At 41.4% G+C, this 25,362-nt stretch overlaps 2 protein-coding genes across 2 annotated transcripts; one reads left to right on the forward strand and one right to left on the reverse strand.

The window, feature by feature from the left end:
* Positions 1 to 970: 970 nt before the first annotated feature.
* Positions 971 to 4,312, forward strand: LOC124856621 (ADP-ribosylation factor 4-like). Its single transcript, XM_047347261.1, has 6 exons — positions 971 to 1,226; positions 1,955 to 2,035; positions 2,122 to 2,231; positions 2,699 to 2,770; positions 3,220 to 3,342; positions 3,485 to 4,312. The coding sequence occupies exons 1-6, from the start codon at positions 1,160 to 1,162 to the stop codon at positions 3,569 to 3,571; spliced, it is 540 nt and encodes a 179-aa protein (XP_047203217.1). The 5' UTR covers positions 971 to 1,159; the 3' UTR covers positions 3,572 to 4,312.
* A 704-nt stretch (positions 4,313 to 5,016) lies between these two features.
* appl1 (adaptor protein, phosphotyrosine interaction, PH domain and leucine zipper containing 1) lies at positions 5,017 to 22,918 on the reverse strand. Its single transcript, XM_047347260.1, has 22 exons — positions 22,723 to 22,918; positions 21,653 to 21,751; positions 21,485 to 21,544; positions 20,568 to 20,639; positions 20,397 to 20,484; positions 19,964 to 20,005; positions 19,042 to 19,100; positions 18,427 to 18,573; positions 17,118 to 17,200; positions 16,883 to 17,044; positions 15,985 to 16,173; positions 15,837 to 15,879; positions 15,698 to 15,754; positions 13,944 to 14,035; positions 12,716 to 12,895; positions 10,502 to 10,554; positions 9,749 to 9,923; positions 9,217 to 9,253; positions 8,986 to 9,126; positions 8,859 to 8,909; positions 8,689 to 8,778; positions 5,017 to 8,264 (listed from the first exon to the last, which is right to left on the reverse strand). Exons 1-22 carry the CDS (start codon positions 22,774 to 22,776, stop codon positions 8,112 to 8,114), a joined length of 2,127 nt encoding a protein of 708 aa, XP_047203216.1. The 5' UTR covers positions 22,777 to 22,918; the 3' UTR covers positions 5,017 to 8,111.
* Between the last annotated feature and the right edge of the window lie 2,444 nt (positions 22,919 to 25,362).

Raw genomic sequence — 25,362 nt, forward strand, 5'->3', positions numbered from 1 at the left:
CCAGCGGTGGCTTCTTTTGTTACACTTACCCTACCACCGTATGCTGTTAAAGGTATTTCATCATCTTACAGATTTTATTCGGTTTTAAATGTTTTAGATCATCAAACAAATTTTATTGTCAGGCAAACATAACCTGAGGAAATTCTCAGTTATTGCAGAAACTAAGCTCCAAACCAACCTGACTCTGAAACAAGTAATCGCCACAGTTGTTAAATCAAGAATTAAATGTGTTTCACCATATTTTTTGAAAAACAGAGTTCAGTTTCATTAGAAACATTCAGGCCCGATTAATGACTGACCCGTAGAACCAAGAAATCACTTAAAAGATCATAAATAGCAACATATCATTTCTCAATAGAAAAATGGAAAGAGTTACAAAGTTATTTCTAAGGCTTTGGGACATCGGAGAACCACAGTGAGAACCATTATCCATAAACGAAGAAAACAAGGAACATGGGGGAACCTTCCCAGGAGTGGCTGGCCTACCAAAATAACTCAATGATATCCAGAGGAACAAGATCTAAAGCTCTGCCAGCCTCACTTAGGGTTAGAGTTCATAATTCAGCAATGTTAGACTGGGACAAAAAATGCCATCCATGGGAGAGTTCAAAGGTCAACAACTCCAAAAGAGCACAATTGCCCATCTCTAATTTGCGAAATAAACCAACTTGAAAATTCACAAAACTGATGGGACAAAATCGGATCTTCTTTAGAAGCAGCTGACAGAGTTTCCAAAACTAGATCATAACAGGAAACCACGGTGGTGGCAGTGTGATGGTCTGTATAGAATTTCTTTAACTCCTTATCTTCAAACCTTCATAAATATAATTAATGATAATAATAAACATAGATCTTTTTTTCTCTTCAGCCAGGGGCTTTAAAATAGATTTCTTTCATTTGAATTTCGAATCCTACATTATTTTATTTTGAAAGCTGGGCAAGCGGAAGTGATGCCCTCAAGTGTTTATTGTTTTCCCATGTTCCAGCTGTGCTTTCGTCACGTCTTCCACCGTGTACCGCGCTGACAGCCGCTGGGATGACAGCGTGGAGAGGAGAAACACACCCACGGCGGTGCTGTATAAAACTCGGACACCCACGGCCACGGAGACATGGAGACCCACAGCTTTGACCTGGGACAATTCCTACCTGGACCTTCATCATGGGCGTCATCATCTCACAGATCTTCTCCAGGTTCACCTCCAGGACTCCCGTCAGGATTTTAATGGGTGAGTTTTGAATTATTTTAACGTCATCGTGGCTGAAAAGCTGTTGATTATAAACTGTAGTGTCACTGTTTATAAATCAGGCCTCATTTATTGGCACCTCTGTGTAAAAAGTGCTGAAATAAATTCACCTTTTTCTGCTGCTGCAGTGAAAAGAAATGTAATCAGTGGGGAAGACATCCCATGTTAAGAACTAATTGCTATTACTTTATTTATTAATAAACTTCTAATAATCCTTATGAAACCCACATAATTAAGCTTTTTTGTTTGTTTTTCAGTTCAGGTAACTTTTGCTTGGCCCCATATTTTAACTTTCACCCTGCACATTGGGGAGGATGGCCGGACTCCAACTGGAACTGTGTGTTTTGGTCAGATGAGTCTAAGATTGACTTTTTCTGCATAAAACACCTCAGGTGGATCTGGTGTAAAATAAAGGTTTTATGTGGAAAAGCAGCTCATGGCTTTTGTTAAGCACAGTGGAGGATCTGTGATGCTGTGGGGCCTGCTTCTAGTCAAAAACCTCTGGGAACTTGGTTGGAGTGCATCTTATCATGAGTACTAGGATCTCTGGTGGCCTCGGCCAGAAATCTGAACACAAGTCATCATTGGGTCTTACAGCAGGGTAGTGATCCACACCATCTGGCCGAATAAACACAGATGTAAAATCAGCCTCCTTCCTTAGATCTGAACCCTGCTGACAGCTGATCTCTGGTGTGTTTGTGTGTCTGCAGTGGGACTGGATGCTGCAGGGAAAACCACTCTGCTGTACAAACTGAAGCTGGCCGAGGTGGTCACCACCATCCCGACCATCGGTGAGTGGTTCTAACCTCCTCCTGTCTGTGCTCACTGGAAAGGAAACCAACGTTTTAAAGTCACAAGCGTGTGTTTGTCTGTTCAGGTTTCAACGTGGAGACGGTGGAGTATAAAAACATCAGTTTTACAGTTTGGGATGTTGGTGGTCAGACCGTCATCAGACCCCTGTGGAGACATTACTACACCAACACGCAGGTAAAACTACTGCAGTGTGAACTATTAATAAAGCAGCAGATAACGATATTTACAGATATTATATAATATATATATGTTTTTCTACCCTTTCAACACCGTAAAAAAACAACCACATCGCTGATATTGCTTCTCTGCTTCAGTTAAACACCCACAATCCTGTGCTGCATCCCTATCACATGACCAAATAATTACAACATGGCCGACCCCCTCCCCTCACTCTCCAGAAACAGCATCAGGATGAAACCAAATATCGGTTTTTAATATCGACCCAGTTGTACTTCAGAAATTAATAGCATTGGCTGATGTTAACACCAATATATTGGCATCCCTAGAAAATAAATATTTATCACAATCGACATGGCTGCTTTTCTAACTTCGTGCAGGACTCATATAGTATGTTGTTCCTTTTCAAATAAAATCAACGTTGCAAACACATTTGCCTAATTTTCGTCTGTGTTTGTCTCCAGGGTTTGATTTATGTGGTCGACAGCAACGATTCGGAGAGGATTAAAGAGGCTGCAGAGGAGCTGCACATACAGGTGAGCCTCTGTTCACCACATTAAACTCACTATTTGTGGAGGCGTTTGCACCCATTGTTCCCAGGCAGGCACAGGTTTTGGAAATTAAAGATCTGCACTTTCCAGTGTGCTGCATATTTACTCCACACAGAACAAGTTGTTTTCACGCTTCTTCACACAAACAACTTCACCTTAGAGATTTTAAGCAAAAAACAAGCTGCATTAATTTAAAAGAATCTCTGGTTATGTTTGTATCTGCCCGAGTTAATCTTTACGTTATCGCCACCTACTGGCCCTGCATGGGTGCTCCATCCTTTCTTCATGTTGTCTGGACCAGGGGTCTGTACCTGGGGCTCCAGAGCCACTTGTGGCTCATCAGACCCTCCACTGAGATTAAAGCAGATTACAGTAAATCACTCGATGAAGTGAGCAGATCTCAGACTCTGATCACTGCTTTGTGTGTCTTGCAGCTGGAGGAGGATGAGCTGAAGGGCGTACCTGTACTAGTTTTTGCTAACAAACAGGATTTGCCGAGGGCCATGTCGGTCAGTGACATCACCGAGGCCCTGAGCCTATCAGGGGTCCAGCAGCCGGTAGGTACTTCCTGTGGTTAAATGATGTTAGATGATTTCTTCTGTTGCATCAGTGGTAATCTGGACAGGCAGCTCTATGTGGATGTTTAGGGCTGTTAATTGTAGAATAACAATGACCTTTGTTTGCTGTGTGTCCTTGCAGTGGTTTGTCCAGCCCTCCTGTGCCGTCAGCGGTGCCGGTCTGGTAGAGGGTCTGGACTGGCTCTCCAACCAGATCCTGAAAAAGTAGCAGCTGAGATGTTCTGATTGCCAATGTTTCTGCTGAGCCTTTGAAGGCACCAGGCAGACGGTGCTGCTGTTTCTCTGGAAGAACTTGAAGGATCTTCTGAGAAAATGTCCAAACCTTTAAATTTATTGCACTTTTCTCCTCTAAACCCGGGAATCTGTTCGGGTTCGGAATAGTTGTGATATTTACATGACCGTGATGTTGTTTGCCAAGTTGGTAGCACTGTTGCCTTGCAGCAAGAAGGTCCTGGGTTCGACTCCCGGCTGGGGGTCTTTCTGCATGGAGTTTTTATGTTCTCCCTGTGCATGCGTGGGCTCTCTCTGGGTACTCCTGCTTCCTCCCACAGTCCAAAAACATGACTGTTAGATCTGTCTAACAGACTTTAGAGAGACCAATTAATCTAATTAAGACAGATCTGATAGATCTTTGGACAGATCTAAATTGCCCTTAGGTGTGAATGAGTGTGTGCATAGTTTGTCCTGTATGTCTCTGTGTTTTCCTGCGATGGACTAGTGACCTGTTCAAGGTGACCCCGCCTGTCGCCCGTAGACCGCTGAAGATAGGCACCAGCTCTCCCGTGACCCAGTATGGAAGAAGTGGATATAGAAGATGGATGGATGGTTTTCTTGCTTCTAAACACAACGTTGTGCACCACGAGTCCTTGTTTATTGTGGTGTTTTTCCAACAGGTTAGTTGTGTGCAATAAAAGAACTGAAGTTCTGATGGTAATTTTAAAAGAGAAAATCGAACTGGTAGGCTTTCTTTTTCAGCTGGTATTACACTAATATTTTATGGAACTGGCTATTTATTGTAAAGTCATAATTTTATATAAAAAAGCTAGATGTAGCCAAGTCCTCTTGTCTTATTTGGACTTTTTTGAACAAATTAAAAGACTTAAATCTAAACATTGTAAGTCAAGTTTAAAAAAGCTAGCACATTTATTTAAAAAAGGTAAAAGAAACTCTTTAAAGATGATATTTAAGGTAAAATATCCCTCACACACAAAGCCAAAGTAGGTGAAACATTTCCACCCACTGAGTCTCCTGTTTCCCTACCGCCTGTTTCTGAATGACAGTCATGAAAAATGGCCTCCTGTCATCCTGTAGGACTGTTACGACTACTGACACTGGATAAACAGCGGTTCTGAACATTATTTACACTCTGATGAATCTTTATCAGTAAGCAGGAAATGTTTAAACGAGACATCAGGGTATTCAGAAAAATTAACGGCTTAACATAAAAGTTCAGTTGAAATGCGGAGTGTGAAGGAAAATTCCCAAAAATGCATTGGAGTGTTTGTTTGAAATGTGACAAAAACTTAAAAATGTTTTTTTTTAAAAACTCAATCCTTCCCTTCTTTAGCAAAAAACTACAAAAACTCATTTAGTTGATCCGACAAATTTAACCGAATGAATCAAATCCAAAAGAAACACACGGAGTAAGATGGATGAATGTTAGTGCTTTATTTAAATCAATGAAACTTTATCATCATCATCGTCACATTGAAACATCAATCTGTACTGAACGTATTTACAGCTCGATGTTAATCATCAATCCTGTCGTGTTTTTCTGCATCAGTAAAGTGCAGCTCCTTCACTTTTACCCCTGGTTATAAACATGATTCATTTAAATCAGTATTTTTACTGCCGGGAAACAACCGCGGTAATTTGGAGAATCAGGTTCAGTATTTTGATTTTCCTCTTGAATCAATGGGAGAAAGGCAAACCAGTTCACATGAAAAAAGGCCCAAAAGAATCAGAGCACAAACCCACACCAGATCAAAATGAACACAAACGCTTTGACTCAGGAGGACGATCAGAGTCCGATTTTAGGACACATTATTCTGAAGTGTTAGGTGATACTTCTTTCTTCAAAACGTGACCAAAAAGAAAAAGTGAGAAGAGCAATCAGCATCCAATACACCAAACAAAACCGATAAAAGACAATAGGCCTTAAAACATGAAAAATCAAGAAAATGTAAGTTTTTATGCAACAAACATCTGAAATGTAAAGAGTTGTTTTTATTCATAATAGCAGCTTAAAATGTTGGCAAACCGAGCTGAGAATGGGTTCCTTTAAAGAAAACACAAACACAGAAGAGAATAAATGTACAAACATAGAGATAAGCCTGATTAGTCTTTCATATCTGAATTCAGTTATTTATTCACACTGGAAGCACTTTGCTGTGTATTTTCAGTGTCGATAATCAGAAACATTAAGAATCCAGATGACTGGCAGATTTCTGTGAATACCCCTAAAATGTATTCCTTTCCGCCCTAAATGTTCAATTCTTGTCCCACAGAAACAACGTCTGGGAAGGTAGAAGCAGGTCAGTAATTTTAAATAACACATCAGTAACTTTATTAATCAGACTGATCCCTACACCACGAAAAAACAACCTTTACTATAAGAGTGGCTGAATTTAGTTGAATTTTGCATTTAATCAGCAGCCAATCAGCTGATCTGTTTACATTTGGAGGCTGTTTCACCAGTGAAGTTAGGATTTCAATATGTGAAGCATGAAGCTCAGTGGTGTCTACTTTCCATCACCTTTTTCAGGCAGATCTTTTGCTTTTAGTGTTCTCTGCCTTGATCGATAGTATTTTAGACACTTTGGCACCTCTAAGTGGTTTTTACAAACAAATGTTTGAAGGAAGCAGTCCACAGTTTGGACATTAGTCATAGGAAAGATGGAGCCACAGTCAGCAGCTTTTTCCTTTGTTTTAGTGCCTGACAGACTCGACTCAGGGTGTAATAATGCCTGTCTGAGGGCTGGAAAACCAAACGTTGTCCAGCATTAGTCTGGGTAAGAACATGGCAGTGTTTAAGAGCTGAAGGTGAACTTTCACAGAGAAAAGCTGAAAGCAGATTTAAGAAGATGAACGGTACAGTTTCCAGAAGAATCCTTCCACCTTCAAATAAAAGCCGACTTCAGGCCTCATCCAGGCACAAACATGTAGGCAGCCTGGGTAAATATCTGTAAAAATAAAATTTTTATTGTAGCAGCAAAATCTCAGTTAAAATAAAAAAGGGAGAAAATTAAGAAAAAAATGTGTTTAACAAAATTGCAAGTGGGGTAAGTAGGACCTCGTCTTCTAGAACGTTTAACAAGGCTGGAGCTCACACAGGTAAGGCTCTTCTAGATGGTCCAGAGTTCTGGTTCCTCTCCAATTCCTCTCTTCTCTTCAGCTCAGGTCGCCTACAGGATTTAGGTCTGGAGGCTGAGATGGTCATGGAAGAAGGGTGATGTGTCTGGTGAACCATCTCTGTGATGATTCGGCCGTAAGATTTAGATCATTACCGTGCTAAAAGACTCAAGACGACACATTTATAGTTTTCTGCCAGAGTCAAGATTTCTAATGAAAGGGCCCACAGCATCACAGAGCCTCCACCATACTTGGCCTAATCTGACCAAAGCCCAGATTTCTGGTAAAAATCAATAAACTCCACATGTTTGCGATGGCGGAAGGCAAAAGGCCTCTTCCTGGCATCTCTCTGAAACAATCCATGTATGGGCCAGTAGCTAAAATAAATGGGTCTCTGTGTCACGTCATATTTATACCCTAAGGAAACATGAGATCATGGATTAGACGTTCCTAGAAACTATGATCAACCTAAAAACAACGTTACAGTTACATTTATGTTACAGGGATCATTAGAATTAGCAGTAACTGTGCCACCATGATTTTGCTAAACACAATTTTTATTTTCCCCACCTAATAAATGTAGTGAGTTTAAAATTTGGCTTCTTCACTGTTGTTTCAGAGGATCAGACTAAGATTTTGCTGCTGCACTAAAAGATGGATACGTTTCAACAAATGAAATGGCTTTTTACACACTTTACCAGACATGACAACAAATTAGTCTTTGCCTGTACTGAGTTTTACAAAGTAAGAGAGGAAAATACGATAAATCAATGCACCACAGTGCCAGGAATCGTTCCACATGCAGCTCATCTCAATCAGCGGGAAGTTCTCTTTCCGAGATTCCACTAAGATGCAGAAAGACGGACGGATAGAAAGAAAATTCGTCTTCAGGACAAACAGCAAAATGCCAGATGACAGGAAGACAAGGAAGGCCTTTTCAAAATAAACACTGTGCCTTTTCTCTCCTTTAAAGAACAGCAACATTTGACAGAGTCATCAGCTGAGGTGTCCTGCCTGAGAAACTGTTCCTCTCTGTTCAAGCTCCAGTTTCCCACTGGGATTTTACTTCCACGCCTCCTTCAGATCCCGACTCGTTGCTTCTGTTTGAACATTACTGTTGGCTCTTCTTAAAAAATAAACATTAAAAACAGAAACTTACAGGTAATCTAAAGGTGGAGAAATACAAAAGCTGTGAGTTTTTGCACAGAATAAAAACCATTTCTCTTTTCCCCGCCTTCTCCTCTTACGTAGAGGTGCGTCGGGTTTTCAGTCCAGCAGAGGAAACGTGTTTTAGTCCCAGCGAGCCATAGCAGGCGAGTCGTCCGATTCCTGAGCTGCTTAGTCAAAACGGCTGGAAATCACCTGGGAGCCAAAAAGCACACCTCCACTGAGAGGCATTAGGCTTCTGACTCACCCCGCTTCTTCCCCTCTTCCCCAACGTCGCTCTCCTCTGATTGGCTGCTGCTGAGCACCAGAAACTGTCCGTCAGGGGCGGCCGGGTTGGCAGGGCGAGTCGAGGCAGCGATCAAGAGACTCTGTTCTTCTAAATCCTGCAATTTAGTCAGAAGAATAAAAAAGTTGCTCAGAGTTGAAAGAAAAAATAAACACCTCTCAAACATAAAAAGCGCTATAGCTTTGCCCTCTAGTGCTCAGATTATTAATTGAATTAATTAGAAAGTAGGTCATGCTATCAGTTTCACTCTCACTAAAAAAAACAACCTGCATCTTGAGTGAAAGGTATTCTATGTATTGCATGAAATTATTAATGTTATTATTGGACCACTGGAGCAATATTTGAGGCACAGTTTCTCAAATTCTGCAGCAGCAGAGCTCATTCTGTGATGTTTTCAACATTTTTTCAATCTGTGGCAGGCCAGCTTATCTGGAGATCGTAATGTGCATGTGAGCGTTATTTTCCTGCGTCAATTAATCAGTAGGTAAAGATTAGGTAGGATAGTGTGAGCAGGGTGTTACCTTTTCTATCTGTCTTTGCTTGTTGAGCTCCTCCAGCTGTTTCTCTTTGGCCTTGTCTTGCTCCTTCTTCTTCTCCACCGCTTTACGGTCCTGAACAACAAAAGTGGAACAGAATTAAGACATCCAAATGACACCTGAACGAGCTGTAATCAGCTCTGATTTAGTCTCACCATCTCTGAGTGAAAAGCTATCTGCTTGGCCAAACCGATGCTGTCACAGATCTAAAACACGAAGAAGACATTTGGGTCAGAAACACTAAATACTGTGGTAAGACTGCAGAATGAAGAAACACAGAACCTTCTCTCCATCGTTGTTGGACTCAAAGATGTAGCAGACGACTCGAGTGTCCCCTCGGCCGCCCGCCGCCTGCAGAACAAAACCAAACAGCCTCTTGTTGTCCTGATGGGACGAAGACTGGACGATGCTGGATAGCGGAAACTGCAGGGGGTCAGAGGACACCGTGAGCAAGACAGGACAGGAAAACTTAAACTGGTACAGGTGTAAACAGAAAAACTAGGACCATCTCACCCTGAGTCGGGTGACCTGGGTCTGAGGATCAATGAGTCTGCAAAACAAATGTTCAACTTGAGGTAAGGATAGAGTAGCTGCAAAAACGGTGAAGAAATCAGAAAAATCCAACATGAACAAATAACAGTTTTAATAAATGGCCTTAATTCAACTAATCACAAAGAAAACCTGTGAACGCCGACATAAAGTTCTGGTTGTTTCTCCACCGTAGCTACATGAGAAACCGTCTTGTTCCCAAATAGCAGAGTTTAGTGATAGCAGAATTTTATTGGAGACTTAGTTCTGCATCTGAATGTGTTAAGGTATAAGGTATAAAAGAGCCGTGTCGGTTCGGTCCTGGTGCGTACCGAACCGACGGGTCTGGACCGTTACACCCCTACTGTTTACAGATTATTTAAAGCAGTTTGAAATCTACTAAAGCTTTATTGTACTTATGCACCCAAACAAAATCTATATTACTAAAAGCTTGTCTTGTTCTCAAAAAGCAAACATCACGTATCGCCCTCTCCCCCAAACAAGGTGTTATTATTACTTGAGGCAGTCGCAGGTGACGAGCAGGTGAGACTCGGTCATCCTGAAGATGTTGTGGATGGCTCTGGCGGCTAAGATCTGCCTCATGGTCTCAGAGATGACGTCTGCCGACTCGGCTGTCTTCACCTCCATCGACCCGAGGAACCGAACGATAAACAGCTGGTGGAGGATGGAATCTGGACAAGAAGACGGGAAAAGTAGAAACATTTGGCTGCTATTCCTCTTTAACTTCTCGCATCTGAATCATTTTTGGCACCATTGTACCTTCATACTGATTATTGGAGTTTATATTTTAGTTTCTTTTTATATTGCTCTTTGAAATGTATAGATGGGTAGGGGTATTGGACACATCTTAACATAGAACCAAACCAAAATGATTGGTTGAAAGCTAAGGCTTCACAAAGCAAGCGTCAGAATCAGAATGACGACATTTTAAAAGTCGTCACGAACTCAGTTTGGAAAGTAGAACCAGGTTGAATATATTTTCTAGAAACTTGAAACAAATTGAATCAACAACATTTAAACGAAAGCTAATCTTGATTGTTGAATATTTTGTAATATTTATGGCTGAATAATTATGTAATTTTGGATAACAGAGGAAAGAAAACAACAATCACCACTGGAGCCATTCTTGCTCTGTGCTTTAAAGATGCAGCTGAGATCCAGTAATGTTTCCGTTGGGCACATGATCAATCGGTGACAACACGGTTCAAAGGTCAGATAAAATGTAAACCTGCAGATAAACAGGAGGTACCTTCGCTGTCCTCCGGTGAGTTATTTCCTGACTCTCCAAACGGATTACTCCTTCTGCAGAAACACATGTTGTTATGTTTATCTGGTACAAACCCAACCTAAACTCAGGATAAAAACTTTTCTCTTTTAAATAAAAAAGATTTCCCCCCAGAACTACTTTATAGACACACTTCAAGAAGGATTCAGGTTTTCTTCTTTAAGTACAATTATTAATAACTTCTTTCTGATCATCCTTTTTTATGTTGATCAGTTTTGTATGTCGCTACTGTCATCCAGCCTTGGTAAACAGAAATTACACCCTCCTTCAATTCTAGCACATAAAAAGAGATCCTTTTAAAATGATCGGAAAGGTTATGAAGTCATTACCAAACTACATGGAGTCCATCAGTCTACAGAGAGGAAACAGTCTTCCCAGGTTGGGACATCCCAGTAAATTCACCTCAAAATCCATGCGTGCAGTTCAGAGAAAAGACAAAAAAACCCAAAGAGCACCATGTCCGAGTCTACAGCCTCAGTTAGCAGGTTATATGTTGAAGTTGAGGACAGGACAGTTAGAAAAAAACTGAGCAGGTAACTTCATGGAGCGTTTGGAGAGGTCGAAGGAGAGAGTCTCTCCTCTCTATAGGAATATGGAAGCACAACTTAAGTTACAAAGCTGCGTCTGAATGAAGCACAAGGAAGTGGAGATATTTGGTCATAATGCAGAGATCCCATGTTAGAAGAAACCAAACACAGCATACCAGCACAAACACCTCAGACTGACTGTCAAACACGGGGGAGGAGGCGTGATTATTTGGGCTCGTTTGGCAGACACAGGGCCTGGGCACCTTGCAGTCATTGAGTCAACCAATTGTCCTGCAATTGAAGGTTTGGGTCATCAACGGGACCATGACCCTAAACACCACAGGTAATCTAGAACAGAATGACTGACAAGAACAAGAATCAAGGTGTTGCAATGGCCTAGTTAAAGTCTAGACCTCATCCTCCTTGAAATGCTATGGTGAGGCCTTTTTAGAGCTGTGCAGAAACTAATCTCAACTAGCAATGCTGGAAGAAGGGTGGCCCAATTCCTGCACGATGTAAGAGACCGATAAAAACAGACTGCTTAACCTAGCTCTATATATGGGGTGTACTTAGTTTTAAATTCATCCTTTTCTTATTGTATTCATCTTTATTAAATAATAACAGGCTGGATTCAGGGCCCATATCCACAAAGATTCTCAGAAAGCTCTTAATGTAGCCTAAACATTCCTGCCAAGGACTCCTGGCTTCAGAGTGATTCATTTCGCTGCTGAGAGCGACTCTGAGCGAGGAGGCGACATGCTCCTCATTATTCTGATTTACTTATTATTATGTTTACTCGCCATGCTGGTTGTTATCCTACTACATCTATTTCACATTAATATTAAAACTCAGCCATTTACTGTGATCTCCGTCTTGTTTAATGAGGTTTAGTTTGGTAAAATGACCAAAGGAAAACAGAAAAAAGGTGGAGAAAAGCGAAGTGAACAGAGGAGCAGAGCCTTCTGGTGGAGGAGAAGAGAGGAGTGTTGAAAGGTAGATTTGGTCCTGGGATGACGGTGGGAACAAACAGGCATTCCCAGCAGATCAATGGGTTGTTCCCTCTGCTTTCAGCACCAGCCTGGGATGTGAGCAGCTCTGGTTCCTGCTGCATTCAGAAGCTAGAGAGGAGATAGCAGCACCAGAGAACTTCTCCACTGACGAGGAGCGTTGTAGATGACCTTTTAGGCTGAGGATGCAGACATCATGGACAATACAGCAGATACTGATTCACCTCGTTTACATCTTCCTGCTATGGATATAGTGCTGAGATTATTGTACAGTTGAGTAGAGTTTTCCAGTTTCTGAAGCCCTAAGATGCTTCATGAATAACTTTTATCTTCTAAAACAAATCTTAGCGTTGGAGAAATTCAAAGATTCTTCTTAGAATGACGTCAAAAGAAGCTACTTTTAGTCTTATGATTCTTTGTGAATACGGGCCCAGAGATTTTCTATTATACCCTGACATGTAAAAACCCAGAACTGAATGAGGGTGTACTTTCTTTTTACCACGACAGCATTTTAATTACAACAGTATATTAATGTCACATAAACCCACAGCAAATCCACCACCAGTTTTATTCTAAGAAACCTTTAAGTCTGTGAATGAGGAGTTAATCTTTGCTGAAAACAATAAGAAAGTTCTGCCAGACACCTGCCGGGCTGCGCTGCCGTCTTGCTCTGACCCGAGTTCTCCTCCGTGACGGGGGAGATTATGTCAAACTGGATGGGCGTGTCCGGAGCAACCAGAGCGTCCAATGAGAGGACAGAAAGGGCGGGTGATGGCTCAGAACCAACAGAGCTGATGCTGCTGGTTCGGCCCGTTCTGCCCTTACTGAAATAAAGAGAACAAACGCAATGATCAGCTTGACCACCAGACGTCAATCTGAATTGGAACCATCAAGCTAATGTTAAATGTTCTTGTCTAAACGTAACTGTGAGGTTATCTTAAAATATATGACATCATGTAAAGTAGAAATTAGCTAGATCAGGTGCATTGTGGGTCAGAAAAAAAATATTACATTTTTTCTACAGGAGAATCTGATGACTCAGCAGGAAAGTCTGACGGTTCAATCCACAACGGCAAGAACTGTTAAAAACATTTGTCAGATTATCTTCATTATAAAACCATTGTGTGTGGTTGGATGGTGTGTTACTGATACCCGCGCTGCTCCACCTGCTGACCCCATCCTGCACACTGATACCCTCGCTGCTCCACCTGCTGACCCCGTCCTGCACACTGATACCCCCACACCAGCCTGCTTATACCCCCGTCCTGCACCCTGATACCCCAACACCAGCCTGCTTATACCCCCGTCCTGCACCCTGATACCCCCACACCAGCCTGCTTATACCCCCGTTCTGCACACTGATACCCCCACACCAGCCTGCTTATACCCCCGTTCTGCACACTGATACCCCCACACCAGCCTGCTTATACCCCCGTCCTGCACCCTGATACCCCAACACCAGCCTGCTTATACCCCCGTCCTGCACCCTGATACCCCAACACCAGCCTGCTTATACCCCCGTCCTGCACCCTGATACCCCAACACCAGCCTGCTTATACCCCCGTTCTGCACACTGATACCCCCACACCAGCCTGCTTATACCCCCGTCCTGCACCCTGATACCCCAACACCAGCCTGCTTATACCCCCGTCCTGCACCCTGATACCCAAACACCAGCCTGCTTATACCCCCGTCCTGCACCCTGATACCCCAACACCAGCCTGCTTATACCCCCGTCCTGCACCCTGATACCCCCACACCAGCCTGCTTATACCCCCGTCCTGCACACTGATTCCCGCGCTGCTCCACCTGCTGACCCCGTCCTGCACACTGATACCCCAACACCAGCCTGCTGATGCCACCCTGTCCTACCTGCTGGGTCTCAGGCTCTCATGTCTCTGTTGGAATGAAGGTGATGGCGTCACCGCTTCGAGGGCTGTTTGGTTCACTCTGGCTGCCAGTTCCTACCAGAAACACAACAGCATCATCAGAGCTTCATTGGGTTGGACATCTTGCTACATTTATTTGTACCTTGTAAAAATGCCGCTTCCTTTTACTAGATTACTCAACAAAACATTCAAAGACAGAGTAACAGTGGTCTAGCGGTCCACTCATGGATTATCTAAAGGATAGGGCTAAACATTGGTCTCTGTCATTTATGTTGGACAGTTTCCTAAAACATCTGCTAACTTTGTGAAACAAAGAGCTCTAAAAATAAAAAATAAAATTGGGGCTTATTCAGCTCATTGAATTTAAACAGTACCAGTCTGTTTCTGGGTATTTGTAACTTTTACCTCAGTTGTTTTAATGTTAGAGTGTTTAACAGCACTTTAAGTTCTGTTTATTTATTTTCTATATTTTGGGTGTAAAAGAAAGGACGTTTGCCTGTACCTATGTGATCAAGTTTCTTATAAAATGAGGGCACTTCTTAATGAAATCTGACATTTATCGATACATTTAGGATAATGTCTTCTGGTTGTGAGTTATAAGATAATTTAATAAAAGGGATTATCTCATCGCAGGATGCTCCGGACCTTTACAGTCCTCTAGACGCTGCATCAGGCCTACACCTACCTGGATGAGCAGGCGGAGTTTTGTTAGGAACTTCTTTGACTTCTCGAGTGCATTTAATACAATCCAGCCAAACATCCCGAGGTACAAGCTAGTAGGGATGGGGATGGACCCCTCCTGGATTTCATGGATAACACATTACCTCACAGAGAGACCTCGGTTTGTCAGAAAAACTGTGACTCAGGTGCTAAGAGAAGAAATAATAAAATATCTATTTATTGTAGAGCTGATCCACAAGTCAGGTTTGGACCTTTGAACAGCATGGGAACCATTGGTATACATGAACAGGTTTGCAATGTCCTGATGGCTTTATGCACACAGACACAGAAATCAGGTTCATGCCTCCAGACAGCAGTTTGTGATCAGAAATGTTGAGCCTGAAGCTTGTCCAGATCAAAGGTGGCGTGATTTCAGGTTTTAGCATTCCAGTTTCAGGATCCGACAAACATGCAGATCATTTGTAGAAAAAGGCTGGGACAGAATATAATCAAGATAAAAGCCCCCAAACCGGATTATTTTAGTGCCATTAGAGACCTTCAACTTGATTTAGTTTTTACTTCCACACGAACATTTTCTCTTTCTTGGACTGGTAAACAGACGATAAACAAATATCAAGGTTCCTCCACATTTATCTACACTTTTCCAACACACCACTTTGCCCATTGTTCTCAGTCCAGGTTTTACACATCTCAAAGTATAGAAGCAAAGGTTCACCAAGAACTTATACGTGTTTCTCCAGAGGTCAAGCTTTAAATACATAAACCAGATTGTCACAGAGGAGGGTGAGCTCGGTGGATTGAATCAACACATAGAAAGAAGCAGGTAATACACATTTTTTTCCCACACTTTGTTTACATACTAACCCAAACCTGGAAAAAGATTTGCATTACATGTCAGACCTTTCCAGACTGTGGAAGTAGCCTGAAAATGTGACAAATCTCCAACCAGAGCACTGCACTGGTTTAGTTTTGAGGATGGCCACTTTTACAGAGGATGAACTGCTTTGTTCTAATGGGGTTGATTAAATTTGAAACATTGGTGAAATGGACACAAACCTCTGCATTTTCACTCAGGTAGATCCTCCTGGAGATGTTATTGATGGTTGCGATCCACTGTGAGAGGAAGCAGCAGAGATATGGCGTCAGAAAACATCAGCTAACAAAGAGCGGGTTGGATGACAGGACATCATTTTACCTCTTCACAATCCTTCCTGCTCTCCGCCTGCAGCGTCACAATCCTGACAAAACACAGGAGTAAGACAAAACAGGCGTGAATACCGTTAATCTGAAACTCTTTAAACTTGATGAGAGCGATGAAGGGCCAAGTAAAGCAGCGATCTCACTTTTTGCCGTCGAAGGAGGTGACCTGAAAGCAGAATCGACGGTCGTCAGAGTCGATGGCCATGACGGAGCAGTTGTCGAGGTCAGTGACCAGACCGCCAGCCACCTCGCCCCGGCTCTGGTGCATCAGGTTTCCTCCCTGCGTGAAGAAGTACTGACGCTCCCAGGACGACGACACAAGGCCCGTCTTACTGTCGGACACACAGAGGATCCACGTTTAACTTGAAATGTTCAGGAAATTCATTCACAAGCTGTTAAAATTACAGCTCCGTGTTCATTCAGAGGAAACATTCTCTCAGTCTTTTAGTTTGTTATAAGAAGCAGATATTTTCAGCTTGATTTATTTACAGCAGAGCGGAAGTCAGGGAGCTCTGCAGCTGAGTTTTAAAAAGCATGGTTTGTTTTCATGTGTGCGGCGTGTGAAGCTGTATTATAGGCATGACAATAAACCAGAGTAACACATTTCTTCATTGAAACTCAGAACATCAGCAGACAGACTTGTCAGAAAGGAAATGCACTGTTCCCATGCAACTAGGAGATACTGCCAGGTAATAGCAGTCCACGACAAGGAAGACTCATTTCTACTGGTTAATTTCACAGGAAGTTAAGTCATGTGTTTGTTTATAGGCAGCCATTAGCCAGTTAGCAGTACAGAGGCTTATCGAAGTTTTGAAAACACTAGATTTTCTGTTACACTGCTCCAAATTGTTTAATTAGATTGCAGAAATCTGCTTTTTGACCCATACTCATCTGACACAATCTGTTTATTCAAAATGAAAACACAAAGATAGTGATCAACATCAGGTAAGATATTGACTTCTCATAACTTTACCATAAACCCAAAATGTAAGGAGGAACCCTAAGCAGTGAAATGGGCACATGGATGAGCTTGTGTCTTACTTCCGGATGTAAAGGTAGCCTTGCTTCCTGGTGAGGTTGCGACAAACAGGTGAGTGGGCGGGGTCAGGGTCACATGGTGCATACAGAGGGTCACATGAACTTTCCATCTCCTGGATGGTCTGCTGCATCTGCCCCAGCTCTTCCTCCATCTCCCGACGTACGCTGCAGACATGTTCAAATGTTTATCTCCAAGTCACCACTCAGTTCGTAATTAAAGTCTGTTTGAGGCTCTTACTTCTGGACGCTGGTTCCTATAGTTCCCAGGAAGTCCTCCCACTGCTGGGTGAGGTTCTCAGACCCCAGCTTGAAGAAGCTGATCTGCACAGAACAAATTAAAATAACAAAAACAACGCATTAGAGGGAAAATATCATGCAAAATCCACTTTTTCAGCCTCGTTGTGTACTTGAAGTCTGTAGGAGTGCAGAGAAGTTGAATTTATCCTCTCTAGGTGTTGTGGAGATACACACATATACATATATATATATATACATATATATATATACATATATATATATATATATATATATATATATAATCCACGGCCTTATAGAAAAACTGATAAAAACATGTTGTTTTGTGATTTAATTTGTTGATTTAATCTGTTGTTTGAAGCAAGGTGCAATGCATTAGAGCTGCATGATATTAGTAAAAGCTGCGATATGCCATAATATTGGTGAATGTTGGGATAACGTAATGACATGCAATACATAAATTATTATTATGCAAACATAGAATCCAAATAATGGAAAAATAAAAAAAAAACAATACAATTCAATATTTCCATAACAACCTCATGGTTTTATAATTAAAAAAAGTTGTTTCTGGTGGGAATCTGCTGAATTTCTACAGAAACAACTTAGTTTATCTTCTAAAGCCTTTGCTGCAGAATTAAACAAGTGTCATCAAATACATAGTAACAGAGAACCTGAAAGGTACACAAATAATCCAGGTAGTATTTTGCAATGTATGTTGTGCACACAGGGATTTTGTGATACAGATAAATTTGCAATAAAATGTGCTACCTTCCAATACATTCATGTTTTTATTATATATTAGAATACATTAATTTTGAATAAATTGGACTATTATAAATAACCCATATATACTTTTACTGTTTTGACATTTCGACACATGTTTTGTGAAAAGGATCCAATAAACAATTCAGTTCTTAAAGTTTAAAGTTGTCTGAACAACACACAGGAATGTGTGGTTCATGTCTGAAAAAAAATAGTCTCTCTTCAATACCGTTTTATGAATTCAACAAAAATATCATTTCACCCATCATGATTACCTAGTATTGAGTAGATTAAGGTTCACCGTGCATGATCTCACGCTGCTTTGATGTCTGCTGACATACAGCAGCATCTTGTAGAGAATTAAAATGAATCTAAACATATTTTTAATTGAAAGAATTTGCCAGGATTTGTAAAGATGGGTATTTTTCTGACCCCTCAGGCTCAGATTTAGGTGCAACTTAAGAATACGAGTGTCTGGAGTCAGTATGATCTACATCATGAGGACTAATAATCCAGTGGGCACACACCTGAGCCTGCATGTAGCCCAGCAGCGGCTCCAGCAGAGCCGTCTTCTTCTTGTACTGCAGTGTGTTCAGGGCACAGAAGTAGTGCATCATGGTCTGGTGCTGCTTCTTGCGTGAGGTGTAGACGTCCTCCACCACCTCCGCTCTCACCTACAACCACAAAAAAAAAAAAAAAACTTTGCTGCAACCTGAGAACCTCAGGTCGTGGTGCAGAAATGAAGACAGCTCTGGGAAAACTCCCCTAATAATCCCCGACTACTGAACACAAATTTACTGCAGATTTTTGGTTTAAGCGAGAAGATTTCCTCAGGGATGGTCTGAAATAGCTTGTTAGGAGGAAATCGGATGGTAAAATCTGTAAAAATTAAAGCACTATGGTGATATTTCTAAATTGGTAAATCATTTATTTTTGATTAAAAGATAGAAAACTGGATCTGGTTTCTTTAAAAAAATATCCTTTAGAACTATAAATAAATGAATGAAGACTGAAAATCAACAAATGAACTCAGTGTAAACTTTAAAAGTTTTATTTTGACATCATGTCATTAAGGTAGAAAGTTCCCTCCAGAACCCTGAGGGAAGTTCTGAAGAATCTTCGGATCTAAAGGGATTTTTTACCTTGTCATTGTCCTTCCTCTTAGACAGGCGACTGTATCTGTTAATGGCTGTGTCGTGATCTGCAGACAGAAGGAGACAAAAACAGGAAGTAAATAAATACATTTTCTCCGTCTGATTTTAACAAATAAAACAAGGTGAAATTATCTATTCGGTTCCGGAGACTTTATTAATGATCACCGGGTCTTGCGATTCTACTGCCGGAACATTTTACAGGGAACCAGGGTGGTTTTCTGGGGCCAGTCTTTTACCTGCAGGAACCAGAACTAAATCTGACCTGAGCAGAACTTCTGGCCAGACGCAGTAAGGAGACAGAAGGTCTGAACCTATCCTGAATCACTGGGGGTGTGGAGGTGCTAAGCATGATTAAACATGTTGGAGTGTCGAACCCTGCAGATTCTTCACAGATTCACAGTTTGTGAACATCGGTACCTTTGTCCTGCCTGTGGCCTTTTAACCAGACCCAGTTTCAGACCCACTGGTCCAGTTCAACCTGAATTTAAAGTTGTCTAGAGTGATAAAAGTAGAGAAATAGTAGTGAAACACTCGGTCAGCAAGTAAAAAATAAAATACCGAGTGTAAACGTTTGGAGTGAGGTGGCAAAGAAACAAAAAGGGCATATGACTTAAACATAAATCAACTTAAAAACTCTCCATTAATTAGGCTCTATGAATGGAGATATACAAAGAGAAGATAACAAAAATACCGCATACAAGGGTTAAATACTCCTTAGCGTTTCAAGGTAAGCCAATATTAGTCAGCATTACTGAAGGAAAACATCTCGATTGGTTGTTTTCCCCAGACAGCTCTTAAAGAAGCAGAGGCTTAGAGTTGGTGATGTGGAGGAAAGTCGACTGAAACATGACTCCTCTGGTTTTTTTCCAGCAGGAAGAAAAACTGATGGACGGTAGCTTCACTGTCTTACCATCGCTGGCTATTTGGAAGACTTCTTTCAGTGTGAGGATCTCTGTAAAGACAAAAAACATCAGGAAGTTACGCAAATATCAGTTTTATCAACATCAGCGGCACAAATGTAGCTTCTTCATGTTGCGCAACTCTAACAAAAAGCAACAGATTGAATATCGTTTTGCTTGGTTTTGGTAATAATTCTATTTTATATCAAGTAATGCTTAAACTCCTCAAATCTCAAAGCCAGGGAGAATAAACTCTGGTTCTCCTAAAACTGGGGGAAAATATGAAACTAAACCTGAAATTAGTCAGAATGGTTTGAAGGCACAAGGATGGAAAACCACTGAAGCAAAGTTTCTCAATCTGTGAGATGATCTTCAGGAATTAGGCGCTCTAATTGGACTGTTACTGTTTCAACACTTCAAACTGTAGAGAAAACCTGTTCCTACCTTTCAGGTCTCGCTCTTTGAACTGAGTGACGGGAAACATCATTGCATCAGCAAGCTGGGTGGACAGGACAGCATGACAGGAGCTCAGCTGGACAAAGACAGGGACACTGGAGGTCAAGACACCTTCTGACCTGCAGTCCTCTGGAGATTTGTCCCAGAGTGTGGACTCACCTCATCGATGACCTTTGAAAACTGCTGCAGGGTGGAGCTCATCACCTCATCGTCGCCCCCTAGAGGAAAACGCTGCACACAGTAGCAACAACACAGAATGAGAGGCGTCCTCCTCAGAGAGAACTGTGACTGTGTAGGGCGAGCGGCGCTCTTCTGAGTCCTCCACGATGACATGTGAACCCGGTCCCTGTTCATGTTCCTAGATTAAAGTACAGATAAGACCCATCCTCTGCCAGGAACATAGAGCTGAAAGTTTTTTTGCATGAATGAAGACATATTCACACCCTCTAACTTTTTCACGTTTTGTCACATTAAAATCACAAATTTCAGAGCATCTTATTGGGAGTTGATGTGACAAACACAAAGTAGTGTAAAGTACAAAGAAATTGATTCATGTTTTTTAAACGTATTTTTTAACAAATAAAAATATCTGAAAGGTTTTCTGTGCATTTCTATTTAACTCAGTTCAGTCAACCTATATAGCGCCGGAGGCATTTTGACATATTGATTGTATAATTGGAATGTATGAACCTGACTGTTGTGAAGTGCCTTGAGACGACATGTGTTGTGAATTGGCGCTATGTAAATAAACTGAATTGAATTGAATTATTTGGACCCCCGCTTAGTGAATACGTTTCAGAACCGACATTAAATGCCTAATTTGTCTTGGCAAAATAGCTCAAGCTCAGTCAGATTGGATGGAGAGGATCTGAGAACATCGGTTTTCAAGCATTTAGCTCCATCCATCCATCATCTCTGACCAGCTTCCCTGTCCCTGCTGAAGGAAAGCAGGCCCACAGCATGATGCTGCCACCAACATATTTCACTATGAGAATGGAGTATTTAGAGCGATGTGTTGTGTTAGTTTTAATAAGGATAAAGCATAAACCAGCCAGTCGTATTTTCTCGTTTTCTACCTGTTTGTCGTACTCTTTCAGCAGCCTGGAGGTCAGGTGAGTCGCTGCACTCAGTTCGTTCTGGAAGATAAAAACTGGGATGATCTAAACCGGAGTCACTTGGTAATGTTGAGACTCCTGTAGTTATAACCAACAAAGATAGGAGGTTTCAGTCCTGCATGTTTGTACCTGCGCATCATAAATTCTCTGCATGGCCTGATAGAGCTGTGTGCAGTAGTTGGAGATGGCTGCGGTGTCCTCCTCAAACACTCCCAGCAAGGAGCGCGTCTGCAGACAGCAAGCAGAAAACAGTAGGAACAAGAAGGAAGTCAGCAGCCGATGATAATGTTTAGGCACTCAGAGATCCTGTGTGTCACACTGAAAACGTTCACCCCCCTGACTACGCAAATCCACACCCACGGCTGCCACCTGTCCTCACAGTCCAACTGTGCTTTAAAGGTGTGTCTCTAAAGCAGTTTATGCTTGTGTTGGACAGCATCCACAAAGGTTCCTCCCATTTTGTTGCTGTTAAATGAACTAAGCACGTAATAGATATAGGATCTGGTTTACAGCTGACAGCTCATAGAATTGAGGAAGTGCAATCTGCAACACAGAGTATGAGTCAAATACTTCCACCCACATCTAAAAAACCCAAACATTTTACTTTAACGACCCCTGAGGTATGAGTGTATGGTTGTGTCTGTCTTGTGAGTCTTTGTGGTGAACTGGTCGACCTGTCCGGAGGAAATTAGTAGAAGAATAATTAATTTAAATTTTTTTTAAGCCTAATCAAATGTCTCACAAGGAAATTCTGTGCAACAATCTAACAACCTACCTGACGCTGTCAGGTACGGCATGTACGACACTCTGCAGCCACGCCCCAAACTATGATGTCACAGCAGGTGTTTTGCCACACGTTTGCAGCAGGTACGGGTTCAGCATTACTAATCGGATTTTCACCCAGCAGTGACAGAAAGCCGCGGAATGCCACTGGTTTGTGGCCAGTGGATTAACAGTTATCACTGGAAATGATCCGGATACGGCGAGGGAAGCGGTCGACCCCTCCGCCTGGTAGATGTATCATTACTGGGAGGTTTTAGCGGCAACTAGCAGTTTTAATGGCAGGGTCGTTCAGCTGATCTCTTGGGTTAAAGACCGCTAGCATTGAGCTAGAGCTCTCTACTGGATGTTGGCGAACACAGCTAGTCTAGCTAGCGGATAACAAACGTTAGCAGGGCTCCGTGGGAAACAACAGTTACCTGCGGGCTGTCCTCCAGCGTCTCCTCCAACGGCAGCTTCTCTATTCCGGGCATAGTTGCGTCCGGCGCTTCGGATAACGGAGCGAATCGGCAGAGAAAACACAACAAATCGGCCTGAAAACTCCCACTCAAGATTTCCACAACACCCCAAATTAGCTCCTCCTGGTTCGGCTTGACTCCGCCCACTGGACGGGGTGTGATTGGTCGGCATCAGATTTCCATAAATTCAATTGGTTTCTTGTTTAAATGGCAAGAGCCGCCATTTTGGCTCCGATGGCGCTTATCTGTGTGTCTAAAAATGGGAGCCACAATGGAGACTGCTGTTTGTGGAGAGACAGCAAGCTCAATTTGTGGCAATTCGGCCCTGCTGTGTTTGTGGGAGATGACTACTTATTGCCATTTCGTACCTATGTACTTAACCATATCATCTATTTTTGCAATGGTTGCGTATGTTTACCAAGAAACATTATCGTAACAATTCTCAAATATCTGCGTAATTTAGTAAGTGAATATTGAATAATTGCATATTAATAAAACTAAAACACAATGGTCCGTTTATTTTCTGATTTTTTGATTGGAGCACTTGACTCATAAACTGTGACCCCCAGATCAAACAAAAATAACCAGTGACCAGTGCTGGTAGATATGTATTGGAGTAGCCAAAGCAAATTTCCTTTCATTAAACTTTAACCAGAAAATTACTTGAAATATTATTTTGTTAAAGTGGAAAGAAACTTTCCACTAACTGACGATTGGTCGGAAACCTTCCGCAGCTGTGGAAATCCGCTTCGTACAAAGAAAAGCCGGCTACCAAACGACCGAAACTGCAAAGTTATGAAATGGCAAAAGGTTGAAATTACTAGCATCCATTATCATGTGGTCGGTACGAAAAGCCCCGCAGCAGACCGCACACTGTCGTAAAAACCTGCAAAATTGTTCAAATGGCTGCGGAATGACAAATGCCCATTTAATAAATCTTCAGGAAAACACGGTACAGGTAGTTACAATAAATTATACAAGTGAATATTCGCCACTTCCCGCCCCCATTCATTAATAATGGAGACAAATAGGCTAATCATGAAATTTTCAAATCCCACCAATAATTTAACTACTTATTTTTCTAAGCAATGATCACAAAACGACTATAAACCAGCTGAATCTTAAGAACATTATGACCCCTTACCAAATCAAAACAACTCGGGAATGGTTGATATTGTCTATTTAATTCATATCAGAATATTCTAGTGAACTAAACTATGCGTGGATTTACGGTTCCTTTGGAACCTCGATTGTCAAGGCGGGTACGAAACGTCCATCCAAGCTCGGAGAGATGCAGGGACAGTAGAAACCAAACGGTAACCACAAGAGGGAGTAATTACGTTACTCTAGGAGAAGGTATAGAGATGTTAAGTCAAATTTAAGCATTAATGGCGTTTATTTAACACAAATTCTAAATAAAATATTTTAATGTATTTGTAGGTTGATTTTTACATATTTAACCCAGGAGGTTCCTGAAAACCTCTTTTTCAAAGGAAACCTGAGAAAGAATGTTTTACCAGAGGAAATTATAAAGAAAACAAAACGTTGATTTTTTTTTTTACTCCAGTGTTTCAAAGATATGGCAAAACCAACAAACTTCCTGAAAACCACAAGAACCTGTGATCAGGACCAATTTTGAAGGTTACAAAGATGCCGGACTGATGTGAAGAAATGAGATGTGGTTTGAGAGTTCTGTACAGTACTGCTCTTAACTACAGAACCCCCACCAAAAAATATTTATATGTTCTTCATAAGGACCGTTGTTGAGATAAAATAAGTCTTTCATAAACCTGCAACATGGACCCTATAACCCGCTACCTAAGTACGGCATGTCAAGGTAGCATATAATTAAATCAACTTGTCTTTTATGCTAGACGTCAACTTGGGCCATGCTCTGAGCCACAAGGACGTTATTGAAAGTGAGAATCAAAATCAAAGCTACCTGTAGAACGTCAGGCAAAATATATAGATTTTTAAGGTCTCCAAAACTGATATTGTGTAGGAAAAAGTTTAAATACTGTAAACATTGAACTGGCCATTCTGATTTGTGATGCATAAACCTAATATGTTTAATAGACGTCTAGAATTAAAATGATTCCTAATCAAAAAGATCACATCAGATATATGGAAGGGCTTTGTTCCTGGCTATAATCGTCCTTTTTCCAGTAACAATTGCTTAATTAATTGATTGGACTGCCATACAAATATATACTTCCCCAATTAGCTAATTTCAAAATATTTTGGTGCTTTTTGATTACTCATTTTGCTCAAGAAATAAAAACGCAATTTAATAAGCTTTTATTATAATACTTCCACCTTCATTAGATTCCACATTAAAATGTGCGAATATTCTGCGTTGACTTAATTACGTTATATCCTATAAGTATTTGTATTTTATTGTATTTCTTGACTGTAATATAATTTTCTTTAAATCAGTTAATCGGTTTTGCTGTAACCCACTATGATATAGTTTGTGTTAAAATAGTGCTAAAAAAATAAACTTCTCTTGCCTTTATTCGCTTAAAAGTCAACGTGTGTCTATTATGTGATAAGTTGTCCTGCCATACCATGCAGACTCGGCCTCTCCACGTAAAAACCTGC

The sequence above is a fragment of the Girardinichthys multiradiatus genome, chromosome 20 (assembly GCF_021462225.1).
Source record: "Girardinichthys multiradiatus isolate DD_20200921_A chromosome 20, DD_fGirMul_XY1, whole genome shotgun sequence".
Classification (NCBI taxonomy): domain Eukaryota; kingdom Metazoa; phylum Chordata; class Actinopteri; order Cyprinodontiformes; family Goodeidae; genus Girardinichthys; species Girardinichthys multiradiatus.